The sequence below is a fragment of the Benincasa hispida genome, chromosome 10 (assembly GCF_027475165.1).
Source record: "Benincasa hispida cultivar pf3 chromosome 10, pf3_genome.v1.1, whole genome shotgun sequence".
Lineage (NCBI taxonomy): Eukaryota > Viridiplantae > Streptophyta > Magnoliopsida > Cucurbitales > Cucurbitaceae > Benincasa > Benincasa hispida.
The window spans coordinates 18,110,084-18,135,221 of record NC_143487.1 but is presented as its reverse complement, the minus strand read 5'-3'; the positions used below and the strand labels follow the sequence as shown (position 1 = coordinate 18,135,221).

The following is a 25,138-nucleotide window of genomic DNA, read 5'->3' as shown; positions in this document are numbered from 1 at the left end:
CTCCTAAATTGGCCTAGAGTTATTTTTGTGAGTTTTTTTTAGTGCTAAACTTGTGTATTTAGCCTTCAAGAGGTAATATTGTGAGGTTTTCTTTTAATTTGTGGGAATTATATTAAGGTGTGGGTACACCTTGGGTTGTGAGAAAAAGAAATTGGTTTGATCCTGAACCAGTAAAAAGAATCTTGGGTTTCTCTTTAGCCTAGGAAAAAGAGGGTCGTGTGTCGGTTTGGTCCTCACCTGCAAGAGGATCACTTAGTGAAATACCAAGAAGGAGTCTTGGAGAGTGGAGTAGGCAATTTGCCGAACCACTATAATTCCCGGTGTTTTCTCTTCCTCTCTCTCTTTTATTTCTTGTTTTCAAATTTTTTTTGCTTCTTGTCTTAGTTATTTTTTTAATCTTTCCTAATTGCATGATTTAATTTTTAGTGTGTTATTTAAATTTATCCTTGATTAAATTGTCTTTAAATTTGAAGTTATCATAGCTTGCATGATTTAAGTTTTGTCTTGCATAAATTTTCTTTAATCAAATTAGTGGGTTAACTTTATTGAGCATTGTTTGAAGATAAAATCATTTTTTAAAAATTGGTTGTGAGAAAAAGAAATTGGTGAATAGGGTAAAAATCGTGGTTTGTAAACAGTTTAACATGTTCTATTTGCAATATTAAATATGTGAATTGCACTCGTAAAAGCTAAATCTAATAAACTAACAAACTCCTAGCTATAACATGAATACTTGAACTATATGTGAATACATAAAAGTGGATCAAGTTTGAGTATATAACCAAAACTGTCTATAAGTATGGGGATAGGGTTGGGTACCTTATCCTAGGGACACTATGGATGCAACTCACTTTGTAATTATTACAATAGTTGTGAAGTGTTACAAACGAAGTGATCCTAAATCATTCGTATAGAGACATGCGGGTGGCGGCATCCTATGTAATGATTTTGCATAAGACCGGACCACAAAATAGTCATTTTTACTTTATAACACCGTTTACTGATAAGACTGACTATTGTAAATCGATGACCTAGGTAACTCGATCTTAATCTTGAGCCTAACTGTCACACCCCGCTCCAGATTACCCTCTTAACCTGGATGGAGTGGTGACTGCAGCAGTTACCAACCCTTGTGCTGACACTTACTGCTTATCTAACTTGTTAAATTTGCTCAAACCCTGAATACGTACATTTCATTAATATACTAAACTAATTAACTTAGAACTTAACACATTTACATTACAAGGTTTCATAGCACTGTTTTACATGAATATTACAACTTAGTGAGCCCCATCTAGAATACTATTCTCTATCTGACAGACACATGTATACTAACTAATACGGGTCTTCAATTAAGCTTCCTTCAACCTGACTCTTTGAGTGGCAGGGAAGTCTTAAAACATTTGAAAACATGAGCTAGAAGCCCAGTGATTAACTAGCATTTAAAGCATAACGTTCATACATAAATTTGATATTAAAACTGAAAGCTTTAACTGAAAACATAAACTTGACAACTATTATTCATGTCGTCATCAACATCATATAGCACTATTTTATGCTTTGTTGGACTATGCCTTAGTCTGTCAGTCTAGAGTGACACTCTTGCTCATTCTTTATTATCCTTTACTGCATTACTATTTAACTAGGAATGAACCCTTTTGTTCTCTTCCTAAAAACATAATTTGCAACCTTAGTCGAGAGAGAACCTTTACTCAATTCCTCGACGTCAATCCAAAGTTAGTGTGGAGTGATCTCTACACTATCAATAACAAATTTTCTTACATTCATGTGATTCTAGTTTAAGTACCGTCATACCTTAGGTATTACTGCTCAGATACCTTCTCCGTGTACTTCAATATCGAGCTGCTCGGATACCTTCTCCATGTCCTTCAGTATCGAGCTATTCAAATTCTAGGACAAAGCTTCAGTACCTTCTCATCTAGTCCTTCAGTATTGAGCTATTCAAACCTAGGACTAAGCTTCAGTACCTTCTCATCTAGTCCTTTAGTACCGAGTTATTCAAATCTAAGACCGAGCTTCAGTACCTTCTCATCCAGTTCTTTAGTACTGAGCTACTCACACTGAACTTTCTTATTCTTATCTCTCAATGACTTAGTTGCCCAAAAGTTTTCTATACTAACGTATCCTTTATTGAAAAGCATAGCATAGACATAACATTAATGTGAGATGCGTTGCCTGGTAACTATTTGAGAATAGTTGTCATAAATAGCTTTCAGTAAACATACATTGTTGGACATTCATAAGCATTAATAATTTACTTAAAACATTTAAAGCATTTAGAGTCACTCATAGCTCGTCGAGGCTCCTAACGATTTATATGCCTCTCCTAGCTCCTCTTGGCCTGAAAGGACATAATCCCCGGTAGATTCCTTTAAGTTCTCAGCAAAATGCTTCAGGTAGCTCACTTACTAATGGAACTTTCACCAATCTTCACTTCGAGCCCTGATTAATCTGAGAATTTGTCCCTTCTGCAAATTTTTCACTTTTTGTTCTTCTCCCCGTGAGATCTTTCTCCGATAAAACAACCTCAAAATATAGGTTCTTCCAGCTTTCAAATGGCACCGATCTCACTTAATTTGCTCAAGTCGTTTGCGAAAAACTAGCTTCTGAAGTTCCTCTTCCTTTTATACTTCCTGTCGCCTCCCCTGTTCAATGGTCAAACCGCCACCTCATCCAACACTTAGTGCTTCCGGCCCAATTCCAATTAGTGAGTTTCTTCAATTAATTTATTTTTCCTTTTCTTCCTTCATAACCCACGTTAGGCTTTCGTCTCATAATATAAATTTAGTGTGCATCGAGTTTCAATGCCTATGTGTATCGTCTAGCACCCAACGTCTATCGTCTAGTGCCCAACGTCTATCGTCTAGCACCCAATGTCCATCGTCTAGTGCCCAATGTCTATCGTCTAGCACCTAACGTCCATCGTATAGTGCCCAATGTCTATCGTCTAGCACCCAACGTCCATCGTCTAGTGCCAAATGTCTATCATCTAGCGCTTATCGTGCAGCTCATCACCTAGCGCATTGTTCAGCTCCGCGCAATTACTACATGATTGCCTATCTCATCGTGTAGTGTCATTCACTTACTAGACAATCGCATACCCAATCGTATAGTGCCGCTCATCTACTACACGATTGTCCAGCGTCTTTGCTCGCACACACTTAAGGCTGCCGCAAGCATTATCAACGCACTATGCCTTTCAACCCATGCGTTCATCCTTAGTTGACACATAGTTTATCCTTGCCTTCAACACTTAACCTCTACAAGCCTTGGTTGCTACATACGCAACCCCATGCATCCACACTTCTCCATCAACGCATGCCTACACTTTGCTTCCATACTTAGCCAATTTTCACTTGTTATATTATCTAAAACTCACCCTTGACTAAGTATTTCTAACACTTAGAATTTTCTTCCTCCATCTGTCTATTTTCTTTATCTCCTTTCATAATTTTACTAACACGTTTGTTACTCACTTATGTAGGAAAAATGGAGTACGGGGTTGACACTAACTATAGGCTTCTGTTTATTCGTGATTATCCTTTGATCAGTATGGATGAGAGTGGCTCAACATCGCCGACTCAAGAGACCTCCCATTTCAGGAGTAAGGCTGTGTAGGTAGTTGGGGACATAGTCCTACAAGATGAAATTCTCTCATACCCATTTCTAGGGTTAGTAGATAGATTGTTCTCTTAAGCACTGACTCCAAGTCTTGAACAAGGGCCCCATCCTCTTTTAAGGTATGAGAGAAACTTGGTTTAGTGGTTGTACCACAATCCAATTGTTCGTTAGAGGATCAATGGGACTTAAGGAGTAAGATGTACTTTCAAGGGTAAAACTACAATTTTGACCCAACTGTAATTACGAACAACTTATGAAAGATCGACTTACTAACCATGGTTGAATCAAGTGGACGAAATATAATCATGGTTAAAACAAGTGGATAAAAATATATCTACAGTGAAAAGAATGCAACTGCTGGTTTTAGTGGAGTGTCCCGATAGATAACAAATGTTGGTTAATTGGGTTAATAAGATTAGCCGATTAATCTCAAATCATTGAATCTCATGATCTGTAGGTCCATTAGGTCCCCTATTAGCTCATATTGGACTAGATAACATTATAATGAGAGCTTATGAAACGTTCAAATTCAGATTTGAAATTTTTTGTTATAAAGTGTAAATATTTTTAAATAATTTTTTATATTTAAAAGGATCACTTAAACAAATTGGAGAATTGGAAATATTTAAATATGATTTAAATATTGTATACATGAATCCTATTCATGTATGGGATAGGTGTTTCATTAATTTAATATTTGATATTAAATAAATTAATTAAAATTTTTAATTAATTATTCAAAATTATTTTTATTTAAAATTAAAATTTGAATTCATGAAACTCCATTTTGGAACCAAAATTCATTTTAAATTGTTTTTATGAAAATCATTTTAAAATGAAAATTTGATTAAAAATGGAAAGTGGGAAAATCTCACATTTTCCATTAACAATTACACCTAATCCCACTTGTTCAACCTTGCTATGGTGTCAATTTTTGTGTGTTTGATTTGCATGAAAGAGTTATATATATATATATATATATATATATACAAGGTTTTATTTGATTTTTGTTAGACGATGAAAATCTGGAAATTATTGAAGAAATTGGTTCTTTAAAATTCCTCACCAAAAGGACTCTCCAATAAAAAAAACAAAATCCCTCTCAATTCCTTTTCAATTTGGGTCCCACAATTCGTTCCAAGGTCGAAGAATAGCAGAGAAGATACTAGTAGTCCACGAATGGTTCGTGATCAAAATTCAACAAGGAGTTGCTGTAGTTTGGAGTTTCTTCAAATGTTGCACTTCTAAACCCTAATTCTATTTTTGAACTTGCATGCTTGTTAACTAAAATTAATTAAATTAGAGTGCTTAAGATCCAAATTGCTTATGCTTAATACCAACAATTAGTATCAAAGCAAGATTTAAGCTCTCAATTTACGTTAATTTTAGCTTAGTGGGTGTTATTCATGAGATGTATGAAATGAGTGCTGATATGAATATATTATAGTTTTGGCATCTATATTTACCTTCAATTATGTTGCAACTGTTGTAATTGGCTCCTTATTTATGGGTCTTAATGTGTGGTTAAGGGTTTGTAAATTTATTAGAGTCAATAGAGTGAAAACTAGGTTGTAATTGAAGAAGAAACGAAGCAAACAACAATATTTTTTCTAGCAGCAGATAGCTATTGTCAAGCAACGTCGTGACGCTATTCTTCCTTCAGCCCATAAACGCGAAGCAGCGCCGCGATGCCATCTTTCAGCCCAGACGCTATAGGTGTACATAGATCAGGTTGGAAGAATTTTATGGACCAACCCGAAAATTCGGGTTGGCTTTAAATGAACCTATCGATTTATTTTTTAAGGGTCAACCCAACCCAAAATTTTCGGGTTGGGTCGGGTTGGATCACCGGTTTTGATTTTTTCTTTTAGGCGAGGGACGAGGGTTTCACACTCACAGGTTTTTTTGTTTGTTTGTTTTAATATAAAGTGTTTACTGTTTAGGGGTAAAGGGAAGTGACAATCGTGAAGTGGATTAGGGAGGTGAAGAAACGTTTAGGTGAGGGGTGAGGGACAAGGGACGAGGGTTTCCGTTTCACACTCGCAGGTTTTTTTTAATATATATATACAAACACACACGAGTAACCCGAGACCCGGCCCGAAATTTAATTAATTAATTTTTTTTAAAAAAATACTTTTTAACCCGACCCAATCCAAAATAAATTCTAACGCAACACAATCCTTACGAGTTGGGTTGGATAGTCCGGGTTGGTCGGGTTATCGAGTTTTTTGAACACCCCTACCAGACGCATGCACTCTTGAGGGATCCGATCCGGCTGAACTGATTCAACCGTTCTCAATTCGCACGTGAAGGATGTGGGTAGGGATTTTGCTATTTCTACAAAATTGGAAAGAAAAAAAAACCAACTTATACTTGCAATTTCCTTAATTAAATTTATTATCCATTGCAATTTTCTAATGCGAATATAATTCTAAGTGATTAAAATACTACGAAAATTTCTTTCTAACTATGAATAATATGAATATAACTCAAGTTATTAAAACATTATATTATAGGTTCAAATCATCGCACAACATAAATAAATATCGAGTCAAAAAGCACGTGCCAGGTGGCTATTGGAAGAGTTTGAAAATTTTGATTTGTCTTTTACTTAGCAAGAATACGCACGTGCGTATCATGTGGGGGTTGTTTCCGATCCCACCCACCCACTTCTACCAACCAACCGCCAAACAGCCGGTCCCCGTCGCACCGGAAAACGACCACCCTAGCGTTCCCTTTACGCCGCGGGCCCATAAAAAATAACAAAATAATAATTTTTTTAATCTATAAACAAATCGCTATTATCCGACGTGGCTTCCTTTCCTCGGCTCCGGTGACCACCACCGACGATACGCCGCCGTATCGCCACCTACTACATCAATAGTAACGCCATCAGGCTATTAAAATAATAACGAATTCCGCAGACTTTTGAAAATCTGTCATTTCGCATCCGTTTTTCTGCTAGGGTTTTTGCGTTTTGAAGCTTCTCCTTTTTCGTTTTTTTGTCGCCATTTCTTCTTCGATCAGCGAAGAAGCTATACGATCATGGCCTTCTCATCCTCCTTCGCTCGATCTGCCATTTCCTCTTCTCTGATCGAAGCTTCTCGTTCTGACTTGTCGCCGTCTAACTGCCGGAAGGTTGGTTTTCTTTGATAGTGGTTAGGTTAATTGCATCGTGAAAAAGGGTAACTGGTCCAGTTCTGATGAATATAGTTGCAGTTAATATCGATTAATAGTTGTGTTTTTCTGTCTGGACCTTTACGTTGATTGGAGTTAAATTTTTTTGTTCTCATTTCTCTTGCGCGTGTTGTGTTTGTTGGCTTGTATCTGCAGGCTTCATGCGTCGGGAGCTCTTTAAAGCTTCAATCTGGTGTTTTTGGAACTGCTGTCTCGAATGGGGCGTCTTCTTTACAGTTAAGGTGAAGCCCGGGCTTTATTGAACGTATTCTCCAAATACCGTTTTAAGTACTATCATCTGAATGGATTTCATATGTATTGGATGGCAGGTCATCTAAAAGTCGAACTGTCCAACCCATCAAAGCTACGGCCACCGAGGCGCCTCCGACGATCCAAAGTAAATTTTTTATTTTCTCTGTTTTTTTTTTCACCCTCGAAGAAAAGTTGACTTGTTTCAGGTTGTCAGTTTCTGATTAATTGATTATTGTTCCATATTTCTCCCTTGCTGGGCCATGTTCAGAAACTCCGAGCAGTGGGAAGACCAAGATAGGAATCAATGGTAAGATTTTTCAGCGCAGCTGTGTGACTATTTCTTTTGTAGGGCTAGGAGTTAATTGTTGTGGTTCTTAATCCTTGTAGTCTAGAGAGCTCTCTGGACTCTGAATAGTAATAGTGTGAGGAAGCGATTAACAATGTATATAAATAATACCGTCAAGCTATAGGTATGTTGTCACTTAATAACGTATAATGTAGTGGGAGAAAATAGACAAAGAAGAATATAATCTTAGTGAACAACATTTCTGCATATGAAAATGAAGCAAAAAGTATTAGAATGTGAAAAAGCAGGAACCATTGATCTCATTGAAGTGCTTGATTGAGCGAGGTTATGTGCCAACAGTGCACCAGAAGCCTGAATGACCTCTTTCAAAACTAGGGTTCAACCAATGTAATACAATTTCTAGAAGTCTTATCTTTAATTGTTTCATCATGTCAAGAAGTCTTCATATTCCACGTCCACAGATTGATTATTCACCCTTTTCAGGAAAGGTGTCTATTATTGTTACTTTTATGTAGTTTGATTCTGGAAGATCATCCCTTTTCCGTAGGTTATCTAGTTTTCTTCCCGTATTGGAATACCTTTTCCCCTCATTTATAGATATATTTCTTTTGCCTGTTCCTTTCAAGTAATGTTCATGGGACAAATAGATATTTTTGTGATGACTCACTATACAGGTTTTGGTCGAATTGGAAGACTGGTATTGCGAATTGCAACCTCCAGAGATGATATCGATGTTGTAGCAGTTAATGATCCATTTGTTGACGCCAAGTACATGGTATGCATAAGTTTAGTCAATGATCCATTTGGGTTCCAAGTATTTAGCATGCAAGTTTAGTTAACGATCCATTTGGATTCTCTTATCCAGGCTTACATGTTCAAATACGATTCTACCCATGGTGTTTTTAACGGAACCATCAAGGTTCTCAGTGATTCAACCTTGGAAATTAATGGGAAGCAGATCAAAGTTGTAAGCAAAAGGTAGTAACTGAACATTTGCTTCTCTAAAATATTTTTAAATTAAAAATTAGTACTGTGAGTAGTTTAACCTGTAAAATTCTAATGATGTCGATTTGTATGCTTTTGGTTGATTCTATAGTAACTAAACTCCACTAGAGACTGACTTATGTAATTTTTAATACTCAGGGACCCTGCAGATATCCCTTGGGGTGATTATGGGGCCGAATATGTTGTTGAGTCCTCTGGAGTTTTCACTACTAAAGAGAAGGCTTCAGCACACCTGAAGGTTGCTGTTGATTGTTGATACATCAAACTCTCTTCCTTTTTAATTTCTTGCTTACCCTTCTATTTTGATGTCTTTGAACTCCAAGTTATCAATTTGTAATTTTGTACTGCAGGGTGGTGCTAAGAAAGTTGTAATCTCAGCTCCATCAGCTGATGCACCTATGTTTGTAGTTGGTGTTAACGAAAAAACTTATAAGCCGACAATGGATATTGTTTCCAATGCAAGTTGTACAACCAATTGTCTTGCACCTCTCGCAAAGGTATGAATGAAACCCATGTTGAGTATTTTGGAGTGTTGTTTCTTGAATACGTATTCAGTGTGGATTTTATATTAGACATACGTATAATTTTCACTCCATCTAAAAAATACAGGGACATAGGTCTCTGTGCTGTCATACAGTCCGCCTGACTCAAATTGTACACTATGTCTATGTCATGTAGGTTGTTCATGAGGAATTTGGCATTGTTGAAGGTCTAATGACTACAGTGCATGCAACAACAGGTTTTTCATTCACTCGCTCTCTCGCTCTCACAACTTATTTCATGTGTGCCAATTGTATTGACCATTTCTTTTTTTACTTCAGCAACACAAAAGACTGTCGATGGCCCTTCAATGAAGGATTGGAGAGGAGGCCGTGGGGCTGCACAAAATATAATTCCTAGCTCTACTGGTGCTGCCAAGGTATGTGGCTTAAACAATTGATAGATCTTTATGGCTTTTCTAATCAATTGAAAAGGATAAAGTTTTTCTTTTTTTAATTTTTAATAACTGCAGGCTGTTGGCAAAGTTCTTCCGGAGCTAAATGGAAAGCTTACTGGAATGGCTTTCCGCGTCCCAACTCCCAATGTATCTGTTGTGGACTTAACTTGCCGACTTCAAAAGAGTGCTTCTTATGAAGATGTGAAGGCAGCAGTAAAGTATGTCTTGTACCCAGCCGGTGTTTCTTCTCGTTAAGTTTTTCCCTATACAACTTTAGTTTTTAGTATCTTTTGATAACCATTGGGCAACATTTTCAATACTTTTTATAGATATGCATCCGAAGGTCCATTGAAAGGCATTCTTGGATATACCGATGAGGATGTTGTCTCTACAGATTTTCTTGGGGATTCGAGGTACCACTTTTTCCAACATGTTCTAATTTAACTTATGTGGCTATACTGTACCATATGTGGAAAGTAAAATAAATAATTTACCAAATGTAGTTAGTAATTGAATTATGGTTAATAATCACTTTTGATCCCAATTTTTTTTAAAAAAAATAACAATTTAGGGTGTGTTTGGATTAACTTTTTAAGTGTTTAATTTTAAAAATAAGTGATCTAGAAAAAATTGAAGTGTCTGGCAATCACTCAAAATAACTTTGGAAACACGTTTAAAGTGTACTTTAAACAATTTTTATCGAGAGAGTTTAAATAATAATGTATTGTTTGAAAAATACTTTTTTCTTTAGTTAATCCAAACGAGCTTTAATCCTTGAACTTTAGTTGGTATCGATTTAGTCCCTGTATTTTTAAATTTGTAACAATTTGTCCCTAAACTTTAGTAAGTATCAATTTAGCCCCTATCATAAAAAATCTTTTTAAAGTTAAGGGTTAACTTCTATCATATCTATCATATGATGACTTAATCTTTATAGTTTAAAAAAGAATTGTTTTTCGATCAATTTAACGATCTACACGTGTAAGAAATTTCATTTCATTGAATCTTAATAGTATATGTCGCAATAAGAATTAATTCGTTACAAATTTTAAAGTATAAGGGCTAAATTGTTACTTATAAGTTCAAGGACTAAATTGTTACGAAATTGAGAGTACACTACAAAGACTAAATCATCACGAATACTAGAGTTCAGAGACTCAATTGTTATTTTAATGAAACTTCATGGACCAAAAGTGATTTTTTTAACTTTGAATTATTCTTAATTGGGGGCCTGAATAACGTGATTTACTTGTTATAGATCAAGTATTTTTGATGCAAAGGCTGGAATAGGTCTCAGTGCCTCATTCGTGAAGCTGGTGACTTGGTACGACAATGAATGGGGATACAGGTACTCTCCTTCAACTTCACACATTTTCGTATTTTGATGTATTATGATGCTCTTCAATTAAAACCATTCTGGCAATGGCTTGTGAACAACTGTTGTTCGTCGTTTCAGCAACCGAGTACTGGACCTTATTGAGCACATGGCAATGGTTTCAGCCTTCAATTAAATGACAGTGTCTTGTCATCGGCAAAGCCCCGAGCAGTTCTTGTGATTTTTGATCGTAAGTAGTTGGTTGAAGTGAGATAGGTTTCTATTTTTTTTTTTCTTGGAATGGAATCATTCGGTTGCTTGTGTAGAACAGTAGAAGCTAGTTTAAAATAAGGAATATTTGACATGTAAACGAGTTCATTCTTCCAGTTTAACATATCTGGACCCGGCAGATTCAATACAAGTAATTGTGGAAGAACCTTTCGGTCGTTTATCTTCTATGCATGTGTTTCAACTTTCAATGCATCACTATTTTGTTCACATTGAGTTGATTAATTATAGGTTAAATATCCTTGAACCAATATTACCATTGATCTTCTTAAAGATTTCTGATGAATATTGGAGTAGAAATGGTTTAGAATTTTGAATAAAAATTGAAACTTGAAATGATGTAGTGGTGACTTAGAACGAAAATTTATATCATCATATCATTTTAGGTCATCTCAATGTGGTTCCAATATTCATCTGAAATTTTAATGGTTTTCCACTAATAAATGACAAAGTAATATGATATTTGAGAATTATCAGCATAAATCAGGACCACTTTCAGTGTCAAGTCTGCCATCGGAATGATGTCGCTGTTCTTTGGATCTTTTGCCACAATCGTCATCTAAACTGGACTGACTCAATTGCTGGGATTTTCCGGATTTTCTTAAAGGGCACACATTAAATACGTTCATTGAGATCACGATTTCAGTTGGTGAATTAGGTTCAACAACTCCTCTATGTCAATATAAAACAATACAAAGCTTCGATAAATATATGTCTAAAACAAGATAACTGACAAAGTGCTGCTTGCTTGCTGCATTCCTACGTGCTCCACCTTGTTCACTAACTTAAGAATCTAATGCAATTTCGAGGACTTGTTTTTGGAAATTTTGATGAAATTGTACGTGCCATAATATTATTTTCTTTAGAGTGAGACTTAATTCTTTGTAGGACTAAAAAAATGTATCTACTAAAATTTGTATGAATCTCATTCGAACTTCTTATGTATTCAGATTTTATACAACCTTTTAAAAGATGTTTTTGTCATCATATGGATATTTCATACTTTTAAGTAAAACTTAACAAGAAAAGGATTTAATTATCTACTTTTAGAAAATAGAGAACAAGAAATATAGTAATTATCAGTGAATACATATTCATTTTAACAAGGACAGAAAATTGATAATCAAACAAAAGTTAATTTTATGGGGCCAGAATGTAATGATATAAACAGAAACTTCCGAAAATGTAACCACTCTTTCTACCTTGGTTTTACCCCAACAATGCTCCAACCATTATATAATGATATATATATATATATATATATATCATTATTTTTCCGTAAAATAAATTTTATCCCCAAAACATACCTCTTACCAGATTTCCTTCTAATAAACATCAATGACCAAACAATCATCATATACCAAAGTTGAAAAAAGCATAAAAGATTTTGTTATACTTATAGGAAAGCACGTAAGATCCTACAAAGAAGTTCCTAAAACCAAGTATTTCAACATTATTCAAAGCAACCTCTAACTTTCCCAACACTCTAATTCAGAAAATGCATGTCAAATCACCCCTTCCATTAATTAATCCAACCCTTTCCATGCCATTGTTTACTGAATCCACTTTTCTCTTATTATATTCATCGCATCCAACTTAGTCGGCAACACTTCACCATCGTCTTTTCCCTTCTTTATAACGATCTCTCTGGTTTAAGTAACAGAAAATCACTTCCTTTTGGCCAGACTTTTAGTTGGGATCAGCATAAAAATGGCAGATAATCCTAGAACGGATTCCTTCAGAACCGAGCTTTTGTCCCCGGAGGGTGTGGCTGCCGGAACAGATGGAATGGTGACAAAGGTGCCCTCGTGGCGACTCAATATGGATGAGTTTCGCTTGCCTACCACAAACAAGAGGTCTCATCATGGCATTATTTATTACTGGAAGTCATGGAGTAAGCTTTTCAAAATGATCTTATGAATTCTAATTCCTGAATAGAGTAGTTCTTCTGCACTAAACTTTTGAGTTTTGGAGGTGAAACTAAAGAGTAAGGAGCATTTTATCTTGATCATAGACAGGCAGAGGAAGGTTGCTAAGTACTATGAAAGGCAGGAAAGTCTTCTCAAAGGATTCAATGAAGTTGACTCCTACAATGAACTCGGTATCGTGCCCGGAACTTTAACAGAGGTTTGTCACTTTTTCTTTCTCTAACACCCGCCAGCTTCTTATCAGACAGATTCACCTAGTTTCTAATACATCAGGATGAAAAGAAGCAAGAGGCAAACAGTGAGAGACAGGCAATATATGCATCCAATATAGCCAACATGTTGATCTTCATTGCCAAAGTGTATGCTTCAGTTGAGAGCAGATCACTAGCGGTTATAGCTTCAACACTAGATTCCCTGTTGGATCTTTTATCAGGGTTCATATTATGGTTTACAGCTAATGCTATGAGAAAGCCCAATCAGTACCGTTATCCTATCGGAAAGAATCGAATGCAACCAGTGGCAAGTCATCTTTCCTAACCAAACTTAGCTATTTAATTAGTCAGAAAAGTCTTGTTGAATGAAGAATGGAAATGCTGGTCTAAGAAAATAAAGGATGGTCCAAATGGAGAATTAACACCTAGTATTATCCAAGATCAATGCCAAAAACTCTTTTATGTTGTCATACAAATAATAAACAAGTTCAGCAAAAAATAAGTCAAGTCATGTTAGAAAACGTACAGAAGAAAGCAAAATAGCATGGACTAACCTTTCAAATTTATGACAGGGAATTGTCGTGTTTGCATCAGTCATGGCAACTCTTGGAATACAAATTTTGCTTGAATCAGCTCGAGAACTTATTTCAAAGGTAAACTAGTTTGATTATTAATTGGATACAAAAGAACACACCAGTAATTTCTCCATACAATATGATTGTCGCAGGTTCAACCAGACAGAGATCCGGATAAAGTAAAATGGATGGTTGGAATAATGGCATCCGTGACAGTAGTGAAACTTTGCCTTACAATATATTGTCGTAGATTCACAAATGAAATTATCAGAGCCTACGCCCAAGACCATTTCTTTGATGTAATTACGAATTCAATCGGTCTTGCGACTGCCCTTTTGGCCATCAAATTCTACTGGTGGCTTGATCCTCTTGGTGCTATCCTAGTAAGTTGGCCACACACGGTATTCATATCTGTTTCTACTCACTAACCATACTCCCACACTAATAAGCAATAACATCTACATTTGCATATTATATATAGATAGCATTGTACACTATCAGCAACTGGTCGAAGACTGTGATGGAAAATGTATGGTCACTAATTGGGAGGACAGCCCCACCAGACTACTTGGCTAAGCTAACATATCTAGTATGGAATCATCACGAGGAAATCAAACATATAGATACAGTGAGAGCGTATACCTTTGGATGCAACTATTTTGTGGAGGTGGACATAGTGTTGCCTGGGGAAACATCTCTAAGTCAAGCACATGACATTGGAGAAACACTTCAAGATAAACTTGAACAGCTTGATGAGGTTGATCGAGCTTTCGTTCATGTGGACTTTGAGTTCACTCATAAGCCAGAGCACAAACCTAAAGCTTCATAGAATGGCGAATAGTGAATATGTATGCTGCATGAATTCCTGAAAGAGAGTGGTTTGAATTGTGGTTATCTGACTATTGAATTGTTTGTATTATACATATTCTGTACACAATTTTCAGCTTTCCAATAAATAGGATCTCCACTATGATTAACATTTCACTGAAAATCTTACAAAAATTAGTGATAAGTCAATTCCACCTGTCTTGTGACAAAATTTGACTGAACGTCCTGCAGAAACTTGTCGCAACAAAATAACATCCTTGATTGTGGATTTAAAACTAAAGCATCCAAGAAACTTTTATCATTTCAAATGGACAAGCCTTTCAGTGTCCGACAACATTAGGAGAATTAATACAACAATAGAAATGAAAAGAATTACGCTCAACAACAAGCATTAACTCTCATCATAAGCCAGATAAACATCCCAAGTCTGTTTCTATATAACTGAAGATCTAGAGAACTCGTAAACAATCCATTAAACAATCATGGAAGCAGCATCCTTCTTGGGGGGAAATACTACATTCTTGTTTCCAGGAAATGCATTGCGAGAGATGTCTACCAGGGCCTTGAAACTGTAAGGCTCGTGCATTGAGAGCTCTGATAATACTTTTCTATTTAGTTGAACGTTCTCCTTCATCAGCCCATGCATAAAATTGCCATAGTTCACCTTATATGGTAGGGAAAGAGACAAAAGAATTGTTAGTATCTCTACATGGAAAATTGTCCAAATATATAGAAGATAAATATTTGAGTAACTTGGCAAAGAATTCAATATTTATTGGAAATAAGACGCAATTCACATCGATGTAGAAAGTGAGAATCCTAAACCTAAAACACAAGCATACAGTAATTATTTGACCTAAAGCAGCTTTGATTCCTCCTTTGCAAAACCAAACCATTCAAACAAGTGCTAAAATTCATGAATCACGTGAAATTTATGCAACTTATCCAGGCAGGTCAGGTTGGCTTAAAATTACAAACATATTGTAGGAAGAATGGAAGGGACAAGTTTAAATGCTAAAATTAAAGGATGTGGGAATATCAAAGGTGAAAATTAGAAATGCTCAAAACGATCTCAATTATTGTTTTTTTTTTTTGGGGGGGGGGGGGGGGGGGGGGGGGGGGGGGGGGGGGGGGGAGGTGGGGATGGAAAGGGATCTGAGCTTAGTTGAAGAAAAGAAAAACAAATACAAGGGCATAAAAAAAATGAAAGACAAAAAAATCAAACCAAGGTCAAAATTATAAAAGAGCCTACTAAATCACGTCAACTAGGAGAAATTAAACATAACCCCCAATCCAGATACCTTAAAGAGCCAAAAAAAAAAAGGAAAAAAGAAAAAGAGGAAGACAGACAGACAACATGTCACAACATCTCGCCTTTCTCACAAAAAAGGCAGAAACAAGCCCACACCCTCAATCATGTTTTTTTTTTTCTTTTTGTAAATGGAAACAAACATTTTTCATCGATGAAATAAAAAGAGACTAATGGTCGAATTACAATATGGTAAAGCTATAAAGGAAACATAAAATCCAAAAGACTAGGGATCAGCAAGCGCACCCGGATATCTCGACTAGGTTGACACATCCACAACGCCCTCATCACATCCCAAAAAAGAAATCTACTAAAAATGCATTACAAGATGACATTATTCTGATAGACCTCCCATATTTAGAAGATATGAAAGAAAGGCCAAAAGGAAGAGTAGGGAGAAGGGCACAAATGTAACTATGAAAAAGAATCAAATTAGTTAGAGAGGGGACTACCAAATCTATAACAAATTCGGTTAGTAGTGGGGAATTCTGTTAGTAGGGAGAGAGGTGACAATTTGCTATAAAAATAGGAATGTAGAGGCAGGGAGGTATCTTTTCATTGTTCTTGAGAGTTTAAGCTTGTTGAGCTTGTATTCAGGAGGGGGGTCTCGACCTTCCTAGGCTATTTTGAGCCAAAACAGTAAATATATAATTGAGACACTACCAATTTGGTATCAGAGCTGTTCGGTTTGTGGGAAAGGGGTATGGTGAAAAAGATGGAGGCAAGACTATCAGCTGTGGAGGAACAACTCACCTTACTTCAAGTTGGAATGAAAAACAGGATGGATCAAAGATTTGGAGAAATGCAACAGATCACGGATAGCATGATGACAGCAAAAATCGAAGCATTAGGAGAGTCGATGGAGCAGAAGATGATCCGGGCATTGGAGGTTTGGTCGAAGAGATCAGAAACAACCAAGGAGATGGAATCAGGATCATCAGAAAGGACAGTGACTGATAAGGGCAAGCAGCCGGCGAGAGAGGAAAGGGGCGAAAGAAGGAGGTGCCCTTGTTTGATATGAGACTGAGAAAGCTGGAAATACCGATATTCAAATGAGAACCAGGTGAGGATCCGATGGAATGGTTTCATAGAGCTGAAAGATATTTTGTTGTGAACAGGTTATCGGAGAAAGATAAAATCGAGGCTGCAATCTTGTGTTTGGAAGGAGAGGCTTTGGAATGGCATCAATGGGAGGAAGAAAGGACGCTGATGGATACATGGGCCAAATTTAAAGAACAGCTCCTACTACGATTCTTACCAGTCAAAGAAGAAGACCGGAGGGCACAGTTTCTCACCTTGAAACAGGACGGCAGTGTGCGAGCTTGCCAACGGCGATTCGAGCAACTCTCAGGGCCGTTGAAAGACCTATCCGATGAGACGTTAGAAAGCAAGTTCGTTAGTGAGCTTAAGGAAGACATTCAAATCGAAATGAGGATGTTCAAGTTGATTGGGCTGAAAGAGAATATGAGAATGGCCCAAATAATAGAAGATACGGAGGAGGCCCGAAGAAAGAAATGGGGCAATCCGAATCCGGCAAAATCAACAAGCGTGTCTTTAAACTCGGGACCCAACTCACAGGTTAAACCGGCTCCAATTCAAATCAAAACATGCATGCATCTGCCCGAACGATCTCACTCAACCCGACCCGCCCATCAGGTACGTCTTCAAACTCTGTTACTTTAAAAGATGTCAATTGAAAACCGTTCACGGCTGGAGCTTTCAAGCGATTATCCGACAATGAGATGCAAATCTGAAGGGATAAGGGACTCTCCTACCATTGTGAGGAGAAGTATACACTAGGGCATCGATGTAAAAAGGAGCTAAGTATTTTGCTTTACCACGATGAGGAGGAAGGAGATGATATCCTGGAAACAAAGGACAAACCAGTGGAGGCCGAGATGCCCATGACGACTACCTTAGAATCTATGGTGGTGGAAGATAGCGAACAAGAAGCAGCAGAGCTATCCCTAAACTCTCTCGCAAGGATCGATTCACCTCGTACGATTAAAGTCAGGGGAGCTATAGGAGATAGAGACGTGATTGTTCTCATTGACAGTGGTGCCTCACACAACTTCATTGATAACGAACTAGTATGAGCCCTGAAACTACCACAGACACCAACAACGAGTTATGGGATAATGCTCGGAACAGGGACATCAGTGAGGACGACGGGCATTTACAAGGGGGTAATTCTTAACCTTCCAAACTTAACCATTATCAATGACTTCTTCCCTTTGCCCCTGGGTAGTGCTGATGTGGTGTTAGGAGTGCAATGGCTGATGACTTTAGGACGAGTCAAATGCGATTGGGGAACGTCCGAGATGGAATTTCAAGTAGGTGATTGGAGAGTACACTTGCAAGGGGACCGTAGCCTGATGAAAGCACAGATTTCACTAAAGTCAATGATGAAATTGGTAAAAGGAGGGGCCAAGGTATCCTTCTCGAGCTAAACTCGCTCATGACTTCTGAAAAAGATGGAGCAGCACAGTCAATAGTAGAGCTACAACCGGAAATACAAGAGATTTTAGAGAGATACCAAGCCGTTTTCAGTTCAGTAGAAGGGTTACCACCAATGAGGCATCATGAACACCACATCGAACTCAAGCCAGAGGCAGGGCCAGTGAAAGTTAGGCCGTATAGATACCCACAATTCCAGAAGGACGAGATTGAGAAGCTGGTAGAAGAGATGCTCACTGCAGGGATCATTCAGCCCAGTGTAAGTCCTTTCTCAAGCCCGGTGTTATTAGTGAAGAAGAAGGATGGTAGCTGGCAGTTTTGTGTCGATTATAGGGCATTAAATCAAGTCACAGTACCAAACAACTTCCCTATTCCAATGGTTGAGGAGCTCCTTGATGAATTGGTTAGTGCACGGGTATTCGCGAAGATTGACTTGAAGTTAGGACACCATCAAATTCGAGTGGCTCCTTCAGACATACACAAAACCGCATTTCGCACTCATGAAGGCCACTACGAGTTCTTAGTCATGTCATTCGGTTTGAGAAACGCTCCATCCACATTTCAATTGGTAATGAATGATCTCTTGCATCCCTACTTAAGAAAATTTGTGTTAGTGTTCTTCGATGATATCTTAATCTACAGCTCTTCTTTATGTGACCATGTGCATCATCTATCTGTGGTGTTACAAGCTTTGGAGGACAACAAGTTCGTGGCCAATTTTAAGAAGTGTACGTTTGGGGCAAAGCAAATAGATTGTCTGGGGCATATCATATCAGAAGGAGTAGCAGCAGACCCTTCAAAGGTGGAAGCTATGCTCCAATGGCCAACACCAACAACAGTCAAGCAACTCAGGGGATTCCTTGGGTTAATGGGCTATTACCGCAAGTCTGTACCTCAATATGGCTTGTTGGCTTTCCCTCTAACACAGCAGCTCAAGAAGGATAGGTTACGGTGGAACGAGGACACTCAAAAGGCCTTCGAGGTTTTGAAGCAACACATGGCCCAACTACCCACCCTCAAGCTCCCTGATTTCAATCAAACATTCATAATTGAAACAGATGCCTCCGGGGTAGGAGTTGGGGCAGTCCTGATGCAAGAAGGAAGGCCGGTGGCATACTTCAGCAAGGCACTCCCACCCACACATCGACTCAAGATTGCCTACGAAAGGGAACTAATTGCCATAGTCATGGTTGTACAAAAGTGGCATCCCTATCTTTTGGGAAGAAAATTTATTGTAAGAATAGATCAGAAAAGTCTCAAGTTCCTATTAGAACAGTGGATCATAGCAGGTGAATATCAGAAATGGGTTGCAAAATTAATAGGATACGAGTTCGAGATTGAGTATAAGAAAGGGAGGGAAAACTCGGTAGCAGATGCTTTGTCTAGGCTGCCTACCACGCTGGAAATGACCATGATCAATGTATTGCACGCCCTCAATCAGGAGGTATTCACGAGTCAAGTTGAGCAAGATCAGGAACTAAGAACAATCAGGGATAACATACGAGCAGAGCAACCACACCCCAGGGATATACACGGCAAGGAGAGCTTCTATTGTATAAGCAGCGTATTGTACTTCCACCTCAGTCACCTACAATTCCATTACTCTACAAGAATTCCGCAACAGCCCAATTGGGGGGCACAATGGTGTAGTAAAAATGTACCAACGGTTAAAAAAAGAATTCTTCTGGACAGGGATGAAGGCAAGGGTAAGGGCTTTTGTAGGAGATTGCTCTGTCTGCCAACAAGCCAAGTATTTGGCCTTAGCCCCTACTGGACTACTCCAACCTCTGCCAATACCCGAGCTCACTTGGCAAGATATCAGCATGGACTTTGTGGAGGGATTGCCGAAATCCGAGGGATACAACTCAATCTTGGTAGTGGTTGATAGCTATCCAAATATGCACACTTCATTGCTCTTCGCCACCCCTATACAGCAACAACAGTGGCCACTTTGTTCATGAAGGAAATTGTGTGTTTACATGGAGTGCCTAGAAGCATCATTTCTGACAGAGATAAAGTATTTACTAGCCTATTTTGGGAAGAATTTGTTAAATTGATAGGAACACAATTCAAGAGGAGTTCATCCTATCACCCACAAACAGATGGGCAAACAGAAGTGGTCAACAGAGGCTTAGAAGCTTATCTAAGGTGCTTTACCATGGAGACTCCTTCACAATGGCACAAATGGCTGGCATGGGCTGAATATAATTACAACACATCCTACCACACAGCCATCAAATGTTCACCTTACGAGGTATTGTATGGTAGACCAACACCTACACTCATCTGTTACACACGAGGGAATGCCACAGTAGGAGAAGTAGACGTCCTACTTAAAAACAGGGACGAGATGCTCAAACAATTGAAGAAAACACTAGAAGCAACACAACAAAGAATGAAGGCCCTAGCAGATTCAAAAAGAAGAGAGATAAACTTTGAAGTATCGAATTGGGTTTACATAAAGCTCAAGCCTTATCGCCAAGGATCACTATTGGTGCACAGGCACCCAAAACTAGCACCACGCTACATTGGACCCTTTCAGATAATTCAAAAGGTCAGACTTGTGGCATATAAGCTTGATCTACCTCACAATGTCTCCATACATCCAGTAATACACGTTTCACAATTGAGAAAGGCCGAAGGAACCATACTACCACGATTCTCTTGACGAACAGTGGGACCTTTTGGAAAACAACCAAAACCATTGTCGGTCTTGGGGGTTAGGAAGATTGGTTCAACGATATCATCATCAAATGATTTTGATGTACCCATACAGTGGGAAGATCTACCAGTAAAAGATGCAACTTGGGAAGGAGGAGCACAATTAGCTGAACAATTCCCTGATTTTCACCTTGAGGACAAGGTGGTGCTTTGGGGGGAGGGTAATGACAAACCTCCCATATTTAGAAGATATGAAAGAAAGGCCAAAAGGAAGAGTAGGGAGAAGGGCACAAATGTAACTATGGAAAAGAATCAAATTAGTTAGAGAGGGGACCATCAAATCTATAACAAATTCGGTTAGTAGTGGGGAATTCTGTTAGTAAGGAGAGAGGTGACAATTTGCTATAAAAATAGGAATGTAGAGGCAGGGAGGTATCTTTTCATTGTTCTTGAGAGTTTAAGCTTGTTGAGCTTGTATTCAAGAGGGGGGTCTCGACCTTCCTAGGCTATTTTGAGCCAAAACAGTAAATATATAATTGAGTCACTACCATATTCTCAACAATATGAGAATAAGATCCAAACTAGACCATAACAACGTTGTGCCAATCAACGACAATTAAGAATAGATAAACACATTCCAAATTAAGCTAATGTCTTGAATAGAGTAGTCCGTAAATAATCTAGATAAAGAACACCAAGAGGAAGCTTTGACACATGCAGTCTCATAGCGCTCCAACCAAGGAAGGACCTTGCTCTGAAAAATTCTTTGGTTCCTTTCAAACCAAAATATCTGAGAGGATTGCTTTGACTCCATTTACCCAGAGAAGGTGAAGAATAGCTATAAAACAAGGCCCCACTAAAATCTGCATAACATTCTCCTTGAAAGGATTACACCAAACCCACTGCACATTAAAGAGAGAAAGAAATTTCCTCCAGAAATTCTTGGAGAAACAGCAATGCAAGAAAAGATGCTGGCAGTCTTCACCACTTGCCAAGCACAGAGGCATGTTGATGGTAATAGTGAATGTCCAGGAAACTTTAATTGCAATCTTTGAGAACAATTAAGAGCTCCAAATAACATCATCCAAATTGTAATATTTACTCTTCTAGGACAGCTTGATTTCCACAAGGCTTTAAACAACTTTGTATCATCCATAGGTGAAGAAACAATCTCTCCTCCACGCCAAATGTAACTAAACGACTTCAACCACCTATTCTAGATCACCACCCCCAAGAAGGTGGTGAAGGTCCTCTTGCTGCCTGCATATGATGCACCATTGCAAACCAACACAAAGGAAGAATGAGGTTGAACACAATCTATAGTGTTCGCCCTACCATGTAAAACTTGCCACAATTTTTTTTGGCCTTCTTTGGTATTTAACTCTTCCAAATAGTGGCAAAAACTGAGGCAGCCTAGGGGAGTGAAGAGAAAGACAAAATGTGAAAAGGTGATTCACAGGAGAAGCCTTTCAAAGAATCAAAAGACCAAAACCTAGAATCCTTTCTCCCTAAGAACACATGTTGAGCTTGCGGAAGGGAAAATTTAAAGAAGAACCACCACATCAACGACCTCTCCCGATCAAAAAGAGGATGAGCAAAGCCCAAGGAAAGGAGAAGGCAAAATTGAAGCCACCAAATGATGCTTCTTTTGAGATGGGTGGTATAAACAAAGAAACAACTCACAAAAAGGTTGTCACAAACTCAACAATCTTCCCAAAAATAAACTTTCAAATCTTCCCCAAGAAAGCATCTAATGAACCGAAAGAAAAAAGGGGAATCCATATGCAACAGATTGCCAAAGGTTTTTACTAGGTCCCTTAGAATTTTTGCTCATAATAACTTTGTACCGTGCTCCATGAAGAACAACCACAACCACTTAGCTAATAGCACCTCGTTACATAATCTCAAGCTCCCAGCCTTTAATCCTCCTAATTCCAATGGCTTCACCACCAACTCCCGCTTAACCAAATGAAACCCTCCACCTTCTCCTCATTGACCCCTCCCCACAAGAAGCTCCTCAACACTCTCTCAAGACACTTACTATCATCAAAATTCTGAACAAAGACAAGAAGAAGTTGGAATCCCACTTCATAGCCCCCATCCTATATATATATATTTTTTCATTTTAGTATATTTTTTCAGGAATAAAATAAAACAAGAAAAGAAAGTAAGAATGAAAGCAAAGTAAGATTGTGATAGTCTAGAAGTAATTCTAAAAAGGTACAGCAACACATCGTGATCACATAAACAATTGAGGTAGTCTAATGAGGAACATTCAAATAAAATAGACATACCCCATGAAGGCGTGTGCCAGCATTGATGCGTTGTATCCAAAGGGAGCGCATGTCCCGCTTCTTATTGCGACGATCCCTGTAGGAATACTGGAGACCCTTCTCCACTCGCTCTCTAGCAATCCTTATGCAATTCTTGGCCCTTCCTCTGTAGCCCTTGGCTAGCTTAAATATTTTGTCCTTGTTCATCTTTTTTCCTTGCTATGATCTACAACTACATACACATCACAATTAGTAATTGATCAATCATACATGAACGTTTGATGATCCAGTCAAAACAACATCATTACAACTATAAAGTCAAAAACCAGATATACTCAACAAATAATGACAATAAGAAACAACAGGACACTCATTGTCTTCTTTCCAACTATAATCTACAATTATAAATATGGTTGAGGTTGTTCGGTCAATCAAAATAATTCCTACAGGCTAGGGATTAAAAGATAATTTGATAATACCATAGATTACTTTTCCTGATTGTAGATTAATAAAGAAGGGAAATGCTGGAAATTTCAATGGTCGCAGAAACAAGACAATCTTCGGCAGAGAGCAGGGAGACATACAGATTACCAAAGCCTCAATTGACAGATATATGCGACAAATCAAAAGACAGAGGGTAGCACACGGCAGTTTGCAAAGTCTTAATTAGAGTTTTTCGAGTGAGAAGAAAGATATAGATAGAAACTGGGAGAATACTAGTAGCCGAAAGAGTATAAGATCCCTGCAAACCTGCTAGGATGAGCTTTCGGCGGTACGAGCGGAAGAAAGATGGCGGCGGCAGAACTGAACGGGACAGAGGCGGCGGCGACACTGAGCTGTTGAAAGGGAACAGGGGACGGCGTGAAGAAGGAGAAGGAGAAGGCGGGGCACGTGAGAGTGAGGGGAAGAAGGAGTTTAGGTTTTCCATTTTTTTTTCCTGTTTTTTTTTCCTTTTTTAAATTAAAAAGAAAAAAAAATGGCAAGCTTTTTATCGATTTTAAACATTAAACTTTAAGTAATCTTTAACTTTTATGAAATTAGAAGCAGGCCAACAAGAGCGTAGCTCAATTGACATAGTGATGTCGTCATTTTCTTTAAGATTGTGAGTGTAGAAAAGTCTCGGTAAAATATGTTTTGTTCTATCTCCTTTAATATATCATCATTTGCTATAGTAGTTTCTCTACATGTAAACAAATAATCTTTTGAGATATTCTGAAAATGCAAGTCTTGCATCAATTGCACTAAGATATGATATTTAAGGACCAAGAAGTTCTTTATTATCTTCCCAATGTCGAAATATATTTTTCATTATATCCAATGAACAGACTTCCATTGGAATATTTAATGGATGTGTTTTGTCTGTATAAAATCTTTTCAAAATTTTTCTTGTATAAGTTGATTTTGAAAGCTCTTCAGAAGTTTCAATTATATTCGAGTCATCAACATATACAGTTACAATAGCAAGTCCTTATTATGATTTGTTTATAAAAATACATGGGCATATTGGATTATTTTGATATCTTTCTTTCAATAAATATCCACTCAGACGATTGTAATACATTTGTCCTAATTGTTTCAATCCATATAGTGATATCTGTAACTTTATTGAATACCATTACCGGGAATTTGATGTATATGTTTCAGGTATCTTAAGTCCTTATGGGATTCTCATATAAACATCATTATCAAGAGATTCATATAGATATGTTGTGACTACATCCATAAGATGCATATTTAGACTTTAATACACAGTCAAGCCAATTAAATATCTTAATGTAATTGCATCTACTCCCGGAGAATACGTCTCCTAAAAATCAATACCAGGTATTTATGAAAAACTTTGCACAACTAGTCTTGCTTTATATATTGTGACCTCATTATTTTCATTTATTTTTCTTACAAATACTCATTTGTATTCCATGGTTTTAACACCTCGTGGTGTTCAGACTACTGGTAAAAAAACTTGACATTT

At 37.7% G+C, this 25,138-nt stretch overlaps 3 protein-coding genes across 4 annotated transcripts; 2 read left to right on the top strand and 1 right to left on the bottom strand.

Annotated features, from left to right (window-relative positions):
• Positions 1-6,562: 6,562 nt before the first annotated feature.
• On the top strand, positions 6,563-11,091 carry LOC150033154 (glyceraldehyde-3-phosphate dehydrogenase GAPCP2, chloroplastic-like). The gene is made up of 14 exons (XM_090305529.1): positions 6,563-6,780; positions 6,976-7,061; positions 7,149-7,216; positions 7,340-7,378; positions 8,053-8,153; positions 8,244-8,356; positions 8,522-8,621; positions 8,734-8,880; positions 9,062-9,122; positions 9,205-9,302; positions 9,396-9,538; positions 9,650-9,733; positions 10,579-10,668; positions 10,777-11,091. The coding sequence occupies exons 1-14, from the start codon at positions 6,688-6,690 to the stop codon at positions 10,829-10,831; spliced, it is 1,278 nt and encodes a 425-aa protein (XP_090161655.1). The 5' UTR covers positions 6,563-6,687; the 3' UTR covers positions 10,832-11,091.
• A 1,239-nt stretch (positions 11,092-12,330) lies between these two features.
• On the top strand, positions 12,331-14,622 carry LOC150033153 (metal tolerance protein 9-like). The gene is made up of 6 exons (XM_090306216.1): positions 12,331-12,817; positions 12,938-13,050; positions 13,125-13,370; positions 13,636-13,716; positions 13,791-14,021; positions 14,120-14,622. Exons 1-6 carry the CDS (start codon positions 12,634-12,636, stop codon positions 14,465-14,467), a joined length of 1,203 nt encoding a protein of 400 aa, XP_090162342.1. The 5' UTR covers positions 12,331-12,633; the 3' UTR covers positions 14,468-14,622.
• A 112-nt stretch (positions 14,623-14,734) lies between these two features.
• Positions 14,735-24,084, bottom strand: LOC120088420 (uncharacterized). Of its 2 annotated transcripts, none has more exons than XM_039045697.2 (3): positions 23,917-24,084; positions 23,188-23,398; positions 14,735-15,130 (listed from the first exon to the last, which is right to left on the bottom strand). In XM_039045697.2, exons 2-3 carry the CDS (start codon positions 23,371-23,373, stop codon positions 14,939-14,941), a joined length of 378 nt encoding a protein of 125 aa, XP_038901625.1. In that variant the 5' UTR covers positions 23,374-23,398; positions 23,917-24,084; the 3' UTR covers positions 14,735-14,938. The 2 variants fall into 2 exon arrangements, with proteins under 2 accessions (XP_038901625.1, XP_038901626.1); XM_039045698.2 differs by having other exon boundaries at positions 23,188-23,392.
• Between the last annotated feature and the right edge of the window lie 1,054 nt (positions 24,085-25,138).

What these genes read in the sequence shown, in the direction of transcription:
- LOC150033154 (XM_090305529.1), top strand. Translation starts at nt 6,688, where the DNA reads ATGGCCTTCTCATCCTCCTTCGCTCGATCTGCCATTTCCTCTTCTCTG. An exon ending in GGCGCCTCCGACGATCCAAA is followed by an intron (nt 7,217 to 7,339) that starts GTAAATTTTTTA and finishes GGCCATGTTCAG; the next exon opens with AAACTCCGAGCAGTGGGAAG. An exon ending in TACAGTGCATGCAACAACAG is followed by an intron (nt 9,123 to 9,204) that starts GTTTTTCATTCA and finishes TTTTTACTTCAG; the next exon opens with CAACACAAAAGACTGTCGAT.
- LOC150033153 (XM_090306216.1), top strand. Translation starts at nt 12,634, where the DNA reads ATGGCAGATAATCCTAGAACGGATTCCTTCAGAACCGAGCTTTTGTCC. An exon ending in TGCCCGGAACTTTAACAGAG is followed by an intron (nt 13,051 to 13,124) that starts GTTTGTCACTTT and finishes CTAATACATCAG; the next exon opens with GATGAAAAGAAGCAAGAGGC. An exon ending in CTCGAGAACTTATTTCAAAG is followed by an intron (nt 13,717 to 13,790) that starts GTAAACTAGTTT and finishes TGATTGTCGCAG; the next exon opens with GTTCAACCAGACAGAGATCC.
- LOC120088420 (XM_039045697.2), bottom strand. Translation starts at nt 23,373, where the DNA reads ATGAACAAGGACAAAATATTTAAGCTAGCCAAGGGCTACAGAGGAAGG. An exon ending in CTGGCACACGCCTTCATGGG is followed by an intron (nt 15,131 to 23,187) that starts GTATGTCTATTT and finishes CTACCATATAAG; the next exon opens with GTGAACTATGGCAATTTTAT.